Here is a 13,567-nt window from a genome sequence, read left to right on the forward strand (position 1 = left end):
TAAATGTGGTAATCTTTGCTATATAAGCATTTAGGAAATTCATAGTTACAGAATTCATAAATTATGAATGAAATTTCTGATATCTAGAATAAAATTCCTTGCATTAGTTTTCTTTCTTAAAAATGCCAGCCTGGTTAGCCAAGTAGTTAGCATATCTACTCTCCAACCAAAAAGCTGCGGGTTTGAATCCCGCCATGGGCATGGATGTTTGTGATTGTCTGTGAAAATACTAGTGGTGGGCAGTAGATGGTGTTGGTGTTGTGGTTTGCTGTAGTTGGTGGATTAAATGATGGAGATGGAGAGTTGTAGAATAGGTGCCTTTCCTCAATGAGTCTTTGGACTCCTTGGAGGTGTCACTTAGTAATATTAATGATAATAATAATAATAAATTCTTTAGATTTGCATAGTTTTTGTTAGCATTGTTGGACTATCTATCAGTTTCATTATTTACACTAAGAAAAAGTAAATAAAAGGAAAACTGAATAAATCAGCAAAAATAAGATTATCAGTGTAATTTAAATTTTTTATGTTTCATTATTTTCAACAAATTTTAAGATAATATTCTCAGAATTGATACACATCATAATAAATGCCAGTTACTACATTTTTCTGTAGTTAGTTTACCAGTAACTGTGACCATTGACGCTTATAATTGCAGTTCATATTTTATCTCATCTCTGTTTCATGTTGTTGGTATTCCAGAAATATCATAACAATCTTTCTAGTTATGTTAGTCCTTAAAAATAAAGTATCAAAATACTATGTTGAAAGAAATAGAAAATGATATTATTTTATTATTCTTATGTAGTCATAAAATTTCTTTCTCTTTAATGTTAAACAATAAAATTTCTTTCATTGTCATTCTTAATACTCTGCTGTTTCAAAAAAAAAAAAAATGTGTTTGTGTGTGTGTGTGTGTATGTTTCCCCATTGTAGTAATATATTTTAATAGGAACATAACCTATTCAGTATGTAGAATTTGGAGTAAGATCACTGACCTACTTACTGAAGGCCTGAAATGGCATGAAAATATTTCCACCTCCTGGGAAATTCACATTAAAAAAAATCTGCTAATTGTAATTTAGGCATGAAATTATCTGCAATATATTAATGACAAAAATAAAATATACTCTAAATTTTCTCAAAAAATAAATAACTTAGTTTTTTTCCCTTCAAAATATACTTTTTTTTTTCTAGTATTCAAGTTCCAGACCTTTCTATATAAATGTTGAAATGCCTTACAAATGCATCGAGGGAGAACAGATTGGAATTCGTATCAGCGTCTTCAATTATATGCACTTTGAAATTGAGGTATAGTTAAATAAATCTAAGTGTTTTGCACTTCTGTCATCTGACACAAAATCCATATATATTTTGGATAAGAATAATTTTAAGATTTGATATATTTTGATAATAGATTGTTTTCTCATACAGTTAATCATTTTATTTGTAACTCTAATGAAAGCTATGGCATATTGATACAGGATGAAATATATAGATGCAGTTAAAGATATATGGAAAATTAAGCAACAAATATTTCATACTGAAAATAACAGTACATCATCAGTGTAAAATGAACAAAATATTGAATTGAGGCAGAATACAAGTTAATAGTAATCCTATTCACAATTTTGCTGATGATATGCTCGATTTCACAAAATCCATGCTCAAATATCTCAAGCATCAAGATCTATAACTAGTGCTATAAGCAATGTTATGAGTAAACAATGGTATGATTTGCATACCATATTTCAATGAGGCAAGGATAACTAGTCTCAGTGCTACCAAAACATACTCTTGCCTTTTGCCTGAAAAAAAAAAAAAAAAAAGATTTCACCTTACCTTAATATACAAATTACCAGTCATGATTAAATCTCCCTCCATTCACTGACATTATCCTCTATTCTTTTCTGGTATAAACATATCACATCAATACTTCATCCTTTAAAAAACTAGGCATCCTTTCCAATTCAAAATGCTACTTTTTACTATCCAGATACTGACTCTGTACAAATCCATCCATCCTTAGAATACAGTTGTAAGTTTGGAGTGGTTACCAAAACCCTCTCTAAAAATTCTTGATGTTGTCCTGAGGAGAGTGATTCATCTGATAGCGATCCATATCTCACTTACTTTAACCACTATCCCACAGATGGTCTGTTTGAGCTCTGTTTTTTTTTTTTTTTTAATACAAGTGCTTCCACACTCTGCCAACCTGCTCTACATAATTCCTTCACTTTCTGTTGCACTTGTTCTGATTGCTTAATTCTTTTTCTGCATTTCACTGTAAGAATCAAACAGTTGTCTCTCCTGAACATTTTAGTTAAACATCTTCCAATATTGACTGTTATTTTCTGATTATAGAAAGCTGCTGCACAACCCCCTCCACATGCAAACACACGAGATCATTATAAAATTGTTTCCATCCCTTTTATTTGGAGTACTGAAAAGCTAGTTAAAATGCTATATAATTATAATATTCCTACCTCTTTTAAATCATCCATTCAAACTAACAAATGTATATCCATTCTCTGAAGGATAAATTCTTTGACACATTCTTCTTCCTATCATGGATTTTAGGCAAGTGGCCTGTTCTGGTATCATGCCATCGCTTTCTTGGTCTTCCAATTCTTATTTTCCCATTTATTTTATTTCCTTATAGTATTTTGGCAGTCTTCTATTGTCCATTCAACATAGATGTTTTAACTGTTTTTGTTTATATTTACTTATATAGTAGTTAATTGGTTTTATATTTAGAGATTGTAAAATTTCTTCATTTGTTTTATGGTTCCACTTGGTGTATCCAGCTGTTTTTCTGAGAAATTTCATTTCTGCTGTTTCAATTAGTTTCTATTTTCCTTTTTTTATGCTCCATTTCATTTTCATATAATAAAGTTGATTTTGAGAGAATGCTATATAGTCTGATTCTGGTGTGTTTTTGTATGAGGGATGGCTTAAATGTATTATTTATTATTGAGCGAGAGAGAGAGTCTGGAACTCATTGAGGGAGGCCATACTATTCATACCAGCTGTCATACCTGTTTTTGTATTCATTCACATTACTTGCACACAGACCATCCAATTGCAGTCTATTCCAATCACACACCACTCTAAGAGAGAAAAATCTAGCCCTCACCCTTTTCTTGACAGCATTCATTCTCAACTTCTGATTCTTCGGAAGCCCTTGTATCCTTTCCCCACCCTCCATAAAATGAAAAATTCTATCTACTGAAATTCTGTATAACCCTTTCAAAAGTCTCAATCATATCACCCCTCTTTCTCTTGTTTACTAGTGTCTTCAGTCTACAAACTCTCAATCCATCTTCATAATCAGTATCCCACAATCCTGATATCATGTTTAACACTCTCTTTTGCACTCTCTCCACTGTATCAGAATCACCATGAAAACCAGGAGACCAGACCTGCATGCAGTCGTCCAAGTGATATCATGTCAAGGCATTGTTAAGAGGCAAAATAACCACCTTATCTTTACATGTCGATGTTCATTTCAGCATTACAATTATTCTCTGAGTTGTATTTACAGTCTTTGCTATATGAACCTTGAAGTTCAATTTCCTGTCTACTAAAACTCCAAGATCCCTAGTCTGATCAGTTTCTTCCAGCGTAATCCCTCCAGTATAATATGACATTGGATATCTAATCACACCAAAGAGTGATTACATTTATTACACCTTACATTTATTAACATTGAACTGATAGCCATTTTCACATAGCCACAATCCCAACCTATTTAAATCATTCTGCAAGTACTGCATATCAGCAGCACTCCTAATTACCCTACCACTCTTTGCATCATCAGAAAATAGCTATATATCGTATGTCAAATCCTTCCCAATGTTATTAACATACAGATTGAATAACAATGGACCAAGGACTTAGGTACATCACTGACTACTTGAATCTTTCAGATTCATCCCTCCCATATATGACTTTTTGATATCTGTCAATCAGCCATCCTCTTATTCATGCCAATAGTTTATAATCCAATACCATATTCTCCGATTTATGCAACAGTCTTTCATGCTGTATTCTGTCAAAAGCCTTTAGCAAAATCCAAAAGTATCATGATATTTCTATTCCCCTTGTCTAACTTGACAGTAACATTATTATAGAATGTGAGCAAGTTGGTAAAACATGAATAAAAATTCTGTAATAGGAACTGATGGGATATCAGCACTAATACAAAAATTTTATTCATCTTGTGCAACAGCTCTAGTACTCCCTCCTCATGCACTTGAGTTTCTTCATACATTGAATAGATAACAGTGAGTTCAGTGTTGCATACACTAGGTTGATAACTTTAGCAAAATGGCTACTCAGTTGAACAATGTCTTCTGCATCATCCCATTCAGTAGGGTTATTCTTTCAAATTCATTCTGTGTGCAAACACCACATCCGCTGAGCTACACAGGCTCTCGCTGATTCATTCTTTCTTTTATTTGCAGTATAGCAATAGAAATTTTGGGTGTCTTTAACCACCAGAACCAGTTTCTGTTCATACTCAGACTTAGCTTTCCATACAATACCTGTGACTCTTCTGGCCTGCTACTTATAATTATCATAATTGACATCATTCTTATGTTGTTTACCTTAACAAAATTTGATATTTTAATGTCTATATCTTTTTCATCTTCATATATTAAGTTGCATCCCATATATTTGAAAGTATTTACTTGTTCTACTATTTTCTTATCTGTCACTATTTTATTTTTTATTGGGTTTTCTCCCTTGAAAGCCATTATTTTGTCTTTACTTTTGATATTCTCATATTATATTGTTCTGAAATTTCATTTAATGATTTTACTGATCTCTATCCATCATATGATGTAACTAATACAATTTGATCATGTATAAATAATAGTGTATCTATCTTTATCTATCTTTATTTGTATACCAAATGGGTTATGCTGTTTCCAGATTGTTATATTTTTATTTATATATATGAATATATTAAAAAAGTAGAAGTGATAGAGTACATACTTGCTGCATCCTCTTGATATGTCTTTCCATTCTGATATTTGTTCTAAATTGAAATTTATCTATCATCTAAAGATGTTCATAAAAATCCAAGTGCATAGTGAAATTCAAACAAATAGCCTGGTGGTTGGACAGTGGATATGCTATCCACTTGTCCAACCATGCTGACTAAGTGTCATGGGACTGTAAATTGGCCTGTTTTGGACAGTCAAGAAGAACACTGTTAACATCTTTCAAGAAGAACAAAGATACATTTGTAACATTTCTATGTAATATTATGACAAGTCAGGTTAGGCAACTGATGCTTCAAACATCCCTCCACAGAGTCAGATAGAAGAAAAGAAAACAACAATACCACATAGAAATGTTACAAATGGAGATACTGCTGGTATTCTATTTGTAATGTGGCAGTAATATAGAATTCCAAAAACAGTCTTTCAACTGAAAGATTTTTGAAGTTCCATCACAGCAATAATGCACTCTCCTAACCTCTACAGATATGACTATATTACTTGGGAGTATAGTCATATTATATCATTATTTTATTCTCTCAATTTGCAAATTGGGATGAATGTAATTTTAAGATCACCTGCAACCCATCTACTATTGGACACCTATGGCAGTAGTTTTCTCTAATATCCTAGCAAATACCCACAGTGTAATTGCTAGGATTTTAGTGAGATATTGAATTCTCATTTTTTCCATTGCAATGTTGTACACTTAGTTGTAGTGCCTGTATTTTTCTGCTTAAATCCAGTAAAATATCATCAGATTTAATGAATTCTTGGTTTATTTTGTTCTAACATGGCATGGTACATGAATGATTATATAACACAAATTATTATAAAGGTAACACATGAATGATAAGCAACATTGCTATGTGCGTTTGTCTTTGATTTCTTTTTTTTTTAATTTTTCTTGTAAAATTTTTAGTGTAATTGTTATTGCATTTGATCTTTTATTATTATTATAGGTTCTTGTAGTTCTAGCCAATTCTCCAGATTATAAATTTGTCCATGTTGAATCCTTTGGACTTGTTAATTCTTATAACCCAAGAACATCCCATGGTGAACATGAGCATATGGTCTTTGTAAGTGTGCAAATATATATATATATATATTTATTTATTTATTTTATTTTTCTGGCAAATAGTATTTTTCAGGTTGTTTTTCATATCTCTTCATTATTAACATAATGTTGACTCCACATTGAAATGTCTTAATTTCGTTATATTTCATAAATACAAAATTTATCAAATGTTTTGTAATTCCTTTAGTTTATAATTACTTTGTATTTAAAAGACCATTCATATACTTATTAATAAAAATTTTTAGAATATGAAAATATTCAAGGTATTGAAGTTTTCATTTTTTTTATTTATTTATTTCTATCATCATACAGATAAAACCAGGAAAAACTGCAGTTGTGTATATGCCAATTATATCCACAAGGCTGGGAAATATAAATGTTACTATAATGGCAAAAACACAGGTAGCCAAAGATATAATTACCAAAACAATTAATGTTGAGGTGAGTGTTCAGTCTTCATAGATTATTCTTCATATATAAATAAATGAAACTCATTCTGCATCTTAAATTTTGCATAATCAGCTCATACCAATATGTTATTTTAAGAAGACAGCATTGTTATTATGACAGCCTGGTTTTGTATTAGTTAAGGTTATGACTTCATGTTTCACCCAAACATATTTTGTAATTTAATTGTATGCTGGTGAGAACTAAATGTGAATGTATTATTTTAATTTTGGCATGATTTTACTGTTAAATCAGCTTTGTGCAGTAAGGCATCCAGACAAATGCAGAAATTTTCCAACACCACATAGTTATTTATTTATTGATTTACTTACTTTTTTTGCAGGCTTTTCCACTTGTCAATAGCTGCCTGCTCTCAGATTCCCATTCTCTGCACTGTTTCTAGTCCTGTAAGCCTATTTTCTTCATAGCTTTCACAATGTTTCCTCTCCACATATTCCTTGGTCTTAATTTTTTTTCTCCTTCTACAGGGTGACTAATTCATAATTCTCAATTGATTGTTCTTCTCTCATTCTCGGGATGTGTACAGAGAGGATGGAAGCATATTCTTCCATCCTCTCTGTAACATGCTGTTCAACTAACTTCTCTGTTTGAATATACACATTCCTTCTTAAATAATCCATATAGATGGCTCTCATACTTCATCTGAAGTAATTCATCTCGCAACTTTTACTTGGCTGTTAGTGAGGATCCAGTGCTCACGTCCATAGGTTATATACTCTTATAAACACTCAATATAGCATTTTCTTAGTTTTCCTTGAGACCTCATGACTCCATAAAATGCTATTCATAGTTCCAATAGCTGTTCATGCCTGATCCATCATAGCCCAGATACTTAAAGGCATCCACTGATTTATAGTTTCCCACCTTTAACTCAAGATGTGTTGTTGCACTGTCACCTCCAACTACTAGGGATTTAGTTTTTAAGATTGACTTTCAGGCCTCAACTTTTATATGTATCCAATAATTTCCTCATCTGGTATTCCACATTTTCCTTTGTCCTATGTGAAGATCACCTGATCATGAGCAAAGAAAAAGAGAATGAAACTCATTCTATTCCTATTGTTCTCCTATGGGTTACATTCATTCCACAGCATTGCCTCTTCCCATCCTCCAAGACACTATCAAAATAAATTGCAAACAATTTTGGTGACATAAAAAATCCCTATCCTGATTTTAGCCCCTTGCTAGTAATAAATTCTTCTGAAAGTTTGTTACCAATCTTTTTACTATATTCATAATCCTGTCATATAATGTAAATAAGTTTTCCTCTAATTTTATCCCTAGTCCCATGTATTTGTTGTTTCATTATGCTACAATGCATGAATTTTTTTTATATTTTATTAACAAAGTGTGTGTGTGTGTGTGTGTGTGTGTGTGTGTGTGTGTGTGTGTGTGTGTGTGTGTGTGTGTGTGTGTGTGTGTGTGTGTGTTTTCTTCTTCTTATGACTCTACAACTTTTTGAACTTTATTTCACTGGATATTGTGAGTTCTTTAGAAAGATGATATAACTCATGGTTGTTTCTCCAGAGACCATTATCCTTCACTGATCCAAAAATTTTTCCAAGGATTTTCCTTCCAAAGGTGAAATCAGATTCTCCACTCTTGCCATAAATATCCAAGTTTCTCTCAATAGGTAACAACTGAACAAATTATCGATTTATATATTTTTACTTTAGTTTTCCAGTGAATATCTTTTGAACTGAGTACACATTAGAGAGAATAGAAAGCCTGATTACTTCTCTTTATTTGATTCTGTACTTCCACTATCTCTTTTGGTTGGTATCATTACTCCTAAATATTTAAATTATTCCACTTTTTCAATTTCAAGGTTTCCAATTTTCACACTTGTATCAATTAACTGATGCTGCTTGATATTATCATTATTTTGGTTTTTTGTTGATTATTTTTTAGTTGTGCTGATTTTCCTAGTTCCAAATATGTTTCTTCTGATTTCTGTTTGATTCTTGACACGATGTTAATGTCATCTACATATGCTACAATATGCACTGATTTGTTTATTAGAATGTCTTGAGTATCTATCTATTGGCAATAATTGGATAGCATATTCCAAAGCTAAATTAAAAAGATATTATTTCTGGGAAAACTCCTATGTTACTCCTCTTAAAAACTATTATTTTTACGGCTATTTTGCCTGCTTCTGTTTAGGAGTGCCCCTGTTTTAATGTCATTGACTTTTTACTCAAGAATTCTTAGGGCATTTTAGATGTATTTTTAGAGACAAAAATATGTATCATAATAGAAGAAAATCTGCACATACCTTTTCTTGGATGTTGTTGCCTGTCTTCTTTCTGCGGTGTGCATACTTCTGCTGTTATGGTTTTGAAAGGGGAGTGGGGGGGGGGCTTAGGCAATGTGGGAGAATTAAATTGAAAAAAAGGGTATGCCCTAAGAATTCTTGAGTAAAAAGCTAATGACATTAAAACAGGGGCTCTCCTAAGCAGAAGCAGCCAGAATAGCTGTAAAAATAATAAATTAAAAAGTATTGTAGCTAGAGCATCACCTTTTTTTTTTTTTTTTTTTTTAAATTTTAATCTCCGCTTCTAAATTTTCCATTTTTAACCTTATAACTCTTACTAGCTTCCAAAGTATATCATAATCTCATATTATGTTCCTCTGTTAAATCTGTAGAAATCACAAAAATCTGATGAATATTTATATTCAATTCCCAAAACTTCTCTAATAATTGTTTAACTATATGTATCTGATCAGTTGTGGATATGCCTTTCCTTCTTGAGAAAGAAACCTTCCTGAGAGATACCAATTATCTCCATAGATGGATTTAATCAGATCTTCAAAATAGGCATAAATATTTTGTGCTGTACATAACAAAGAAATACCGCTGTAATTTCCACAAACTGTTTTATCATTTTTATGTATTGGGCAGATCAGGCTTCTTCATTCTTTTGGCATTTTCTCTTTCTTTCATATGATAAAAATCAATTCATGTATTTTGTCTTCTAACTCCGGGACCAGATCAACATAATAGCTGTGACTGAAACAAGGAAGATAAAAATATGTGAGATATTTCTAAGCAACAAAAACAAAATGTTATACTCAGGCAAGAACAATTGTGGGAAAGGAGGAGTAGCTATAGCTATAGTATTCAACACTAAATATAAGGATAATCTTCTTCAATTGTAGGCAATATCAAGTAGAGTGATGTAGAAAAATATCAAAATGGGGAACTGAACAACGAGACTTATTTTTGCCTATGGTCCCACAGAAGATTCTACTAAGGAAGAAATTAAAGAAATTTTCAAGGTGTTAGAGAAGGCAGCTGGTATAATGAAAAGAGAAAAGTTGTTCCTTATTGAAGAACAGCAGAGTAGGAAAAGATTACTAGACATATAAATGTTTGGAAAATTTGAAGAAAAGAGCAAAGCTAATAAAAAATAATGGTAAGAACCTGCTGGATTTCTGTTCAGGATATTGACTAGTTCAGGATATTATGAACACCATGTTCCAACATAAAAATGTGTATGAATGCACATGGAGAGAAGATACAAGAAGTAAGAAAAATCTCATTTAACTATGTTATAGTTGATAGCAATATTTTTTCACTAGTTCATGACACCAGAGTATTGAAAGGATTTGAAATAGGAAGTGATCACTGCTAGTTCTGAGCAGGATAAAATTGAATTTCATATTGAAAATAAGAGTGTTCAAGAAAATTTTAAACATAAAGTTGAGTAGCATTCAGAGGTGAATTGTAGATACATTAACATTATTCAGTAAAAAAATGAAAGAGGTTGAACACAAGAACCAAACCTTGTAGACTATGTGGCAAACCCTGATAAAAACATTGATCATTTTTCAATTCAGCTAGAGAGGCATGTGATGAGGTTGTCTGTGAGACTAGAAAAATCAGAACTCTGTGGTGGACTCAGGAAGTTAAAGAGGCAGCCAAGAAAAAGAAGAAAACTTATCAAAAGTCCCTGACAATTACATCACCTTGTACTCTGAGAGAATACAGAGAAAAATGTAAGAAAGCGAAGCAATTCATGGAAAGACTTTAATAAGAACATAAAAATAAATATCAGGAAGGTGGGAAAATATTCTGGAAGCAATTGAAAAAAACTTAGAAATGAAAGAAAGAGTACTTACTATAAAAGGAATCAGAGATGATAAAGGTGACATGAAAACTGAAGATAATGATATTCTAGATGTCTGGAGTAATTACTTTGAAATACTGCTAAGTGAAACAAGCAGTGTTATCATGATGGTAGAAAACTCCCAACAGAAATGCAGTCAAAAATTCATATCCATACTTGAAGTAAAAAAAAATCATCAAAAGTCTGAAATGTAGAAAGAGAGCTGGAGTATTGAAATTCAAACAGAAATGCTCAAATATGAAGATATAAAAGTTTTACAGTGGCTGCACTGCAGAATTCAGAAAGCGTGTTCAGAGAGTTGAATACTGGATGATTGGAGTAGAGCTTTCATGGTACCATCTATAAAAAGGGAAATAAAATTAAATGTGAGAATTACAGAGGTATTTCTCTAGTGTTCCAGGTAAGATTTATGCAAGCATACTTGAAAAGAGGTTTGAAAAAGAGAAACTTGGAAAAGAACAAGCTGGGTGCATGCCAAATTAAGGTTATCAGGATCAGCTTTTCACTTTAAGACAAATAGTTGAGAAATCTTGGAAATAAAACAAGGATTTATATTTTAAGTTTCATAGATCTGGAAAAAGCATATGACCAGTGCCAAGAGGAAAGCTCTTCAAAATGCCAGTTAAATTATGTAAATGGGACATTACATTGAGCAATACATAGTCTGTATTTGAACTGTAAGTTAGCTGTTAAAATTGAAGGAGGTACAGGAAGATGGTTTGATGTTAAATCAGGTGTGCTACAAGAGTGCATGTTATCTCCACTGTTATTCATTATCTATATGGATCACATTATGAAGGATAGTGGTATTAAATCTGATATCAAAATTGGCAACAGCTCTTTACTTTATGAAGATGATCTTATAAATAAATCCAGTACAAGTCCGCAAGATTCCCTGACTAAATTGAAAACTGATGTAATAAATTTGGTATAAAAATCAGCAATGAAAATAGACAGAAACATTGAAAACATTAACTGTATCCTGAATGGGGAACCTATAGAACAAGTAAAACATTTAGCTATTTAGACATAATTTTTAATAAAGATGGAAAATTAAATATTGCAATAGACAAGCAAATTAGTAAAGCTGGTATGGTAAGATGTCAGTTGAATAAATTTATATGGAATAAGAAAGAAATTATTCAAAACACTAAATTAGCTATACAAGATAGTGTTCAAACCAATTTTAACTTATGGATCTGAGTAGCGTGTCCTAAACCAGGAGTAGTGTGTCCTCTTCCTGGTTTAGAAATAAAACACTTGATCAAAGACTACAGATACGAAACTTCTGAGAAAGATTAATGGGAGTGAATTGATTGCATCAATGGCATTGTCATATTAAAAATGAGAATATTAGAAAAGAACTTGTCATTGTTAGTATTCAAGAATATGTTAGTATACAGTTTATCTCAGATGGTATGGTCACTTAAAAAACAGAATAGGAGAGGAAGGATTTAGCAATAATCCTTCCTCTTCAACCTAGCAATATTCTTTGCTAGGTTGGCAAGAAAATAACCCAGAGGAAAACCAAGATGTAGGTGTTGAAAGTTTATTTTTCACTTGGTTAGACAATAATATATAATAAATTTAGTTTAATCCTATATCTAAGTGTGTGCAAACAAAGTTTGCGCCTGAAAGTATCTTCAGGACTGGAGTAAAGTGGTACAACACCGGGCAACTCGTTGCCCGGTGTTGTACCAGGCAATTCGTTGCAAAGGTGGAGAAAGATATCATCACTCCTATTTCAGTATTTCCCATAATGCAAAACACATCTCCTTGCAGATATGTATAATGTTATGCATTAAGGGAAGGGCCACTACCCAGACTAGTTTCAACCTTTATTGAGGTAGAATGGGAGTTCATGTCTCTCATCATTGGCCTTTGGAGAATAAAGCATGCTGAGGATCAGCAGACAGTAAAAGAGGAGTATGATATAAGATAGAGTAGGATAGTAGGAGGTAAAAAGAGGCCTCAGTCAACCTGTTTAGCCTTAATGGCTAATTGGTCTGTAACATATGTTTAGCCTTAATGGCTAATTGGTCTGTAACATAACTCAATTTATCTGTTAAAAAAAAAAAGGTTAAAGATGGACTTTTGTCTATAGTTCACATATTATTTTATCTAAAGTAATGATTTACTCCAGTGTTAATGGAGGTTCTTTTTATGTTACTAGATATAATATCCTTATTTTTATTCCAGGTATTTTTTTTTTTTTTTTTTTTTTTTTTTTAAACAAGATGTAAATAATAGGACTTATTTAAATATTTATTTTAAATCTAAAATAACAGGACTTAAGGTCCGGTAAGTAGGAGTGAATAGGAACTTTCTGAGGAACTTGTATACCTGGTACCACTGGGACTTAGAATGGGGAAGAGACTGGCCCGGGAGATGCCGCTCACGAGGAGCAGCACCGCCTCGCAGTAAGCCTTCGCCGCCCGGGTTCTCAGCTCTCCCCCCCTTGTTTGGAGTAAAGAAACCGTGCCAGCGAAAGCTTTGTGGCTAGGGGAGACAGAGTGGTCATTCTTTTTCCTGGGGTGGGGGGGTGATGGTGGGTTTTTTTGGGTTCTAAAGAGATATACAGGGCCTGATGCGTCCCTGTATAAGAAAGCATATTGTCGGTGGTTTGCAGTATTGATTCACAAATTTAAAGTCTCCTAGTAAGTGCCTTTCTTGTGCAAGAAATTTGGGTAAGTAGAAAAAGAAACCTTTTCTTATTTTTGCATACATTAAATTTGCGTCTCGTACCTGGGATTTTTTCCGTACTTTCCAGATGTGATATTTTAGTACATTGATTAGGAAGATAGTGAACTTTTGGGTTTTTTGGACTGGTGGCGGGAATTGTAGTCGTACGACCTCTTCTACTGTCAGCATGGGGATTC

General features: G+C 32.5%; 1 protein-coding gene across 1 annotated transcript in view; it reads left to right on the forward strand.

Annotated features, from left to right (window-relative positions):
- Positions 1 to 13,567, forward strand: part of LOC150096810 (CD109 antigen-like) — a 325,733-nt gene that overhangs the window by 217,870 nt on the left and 94,296 nt on the right. The window contains exons 20-22 of the mRNA XM_090408083.1: positions 1,198 to 1,311; positions 5,972 to 6,088; positions 6,400 to 6,528. Coding sequence (XP_090264209.1) covers positions 1,198 to 1,311; positions 5,972 to 6,088; positions 6,400 to 6,528 — 360 coding nt within the window. The remainder of the gene's footprint in view (positions 1 to 1,197; positions 1,312 to 5,971; positions 6,089 to 6,399; positions 6,529 to 13,567) is intronic.

The sequence above is a fragment of the Typopeltis vanoorti genome, chromosome 18 (assembly GCF_054136105.1).
Source record: "Typopeltis vanoorti isolate ZY-2024b chromosome 18, IOZ_Tvanoo_1.0, whole genome shotgun sequence".
NCBI lineage: Eukaryota > Metazoa > Arthropoda > Arachnida > Uropygi > Thelyphonidae > Typopeltis > Typopeltis vanoorti.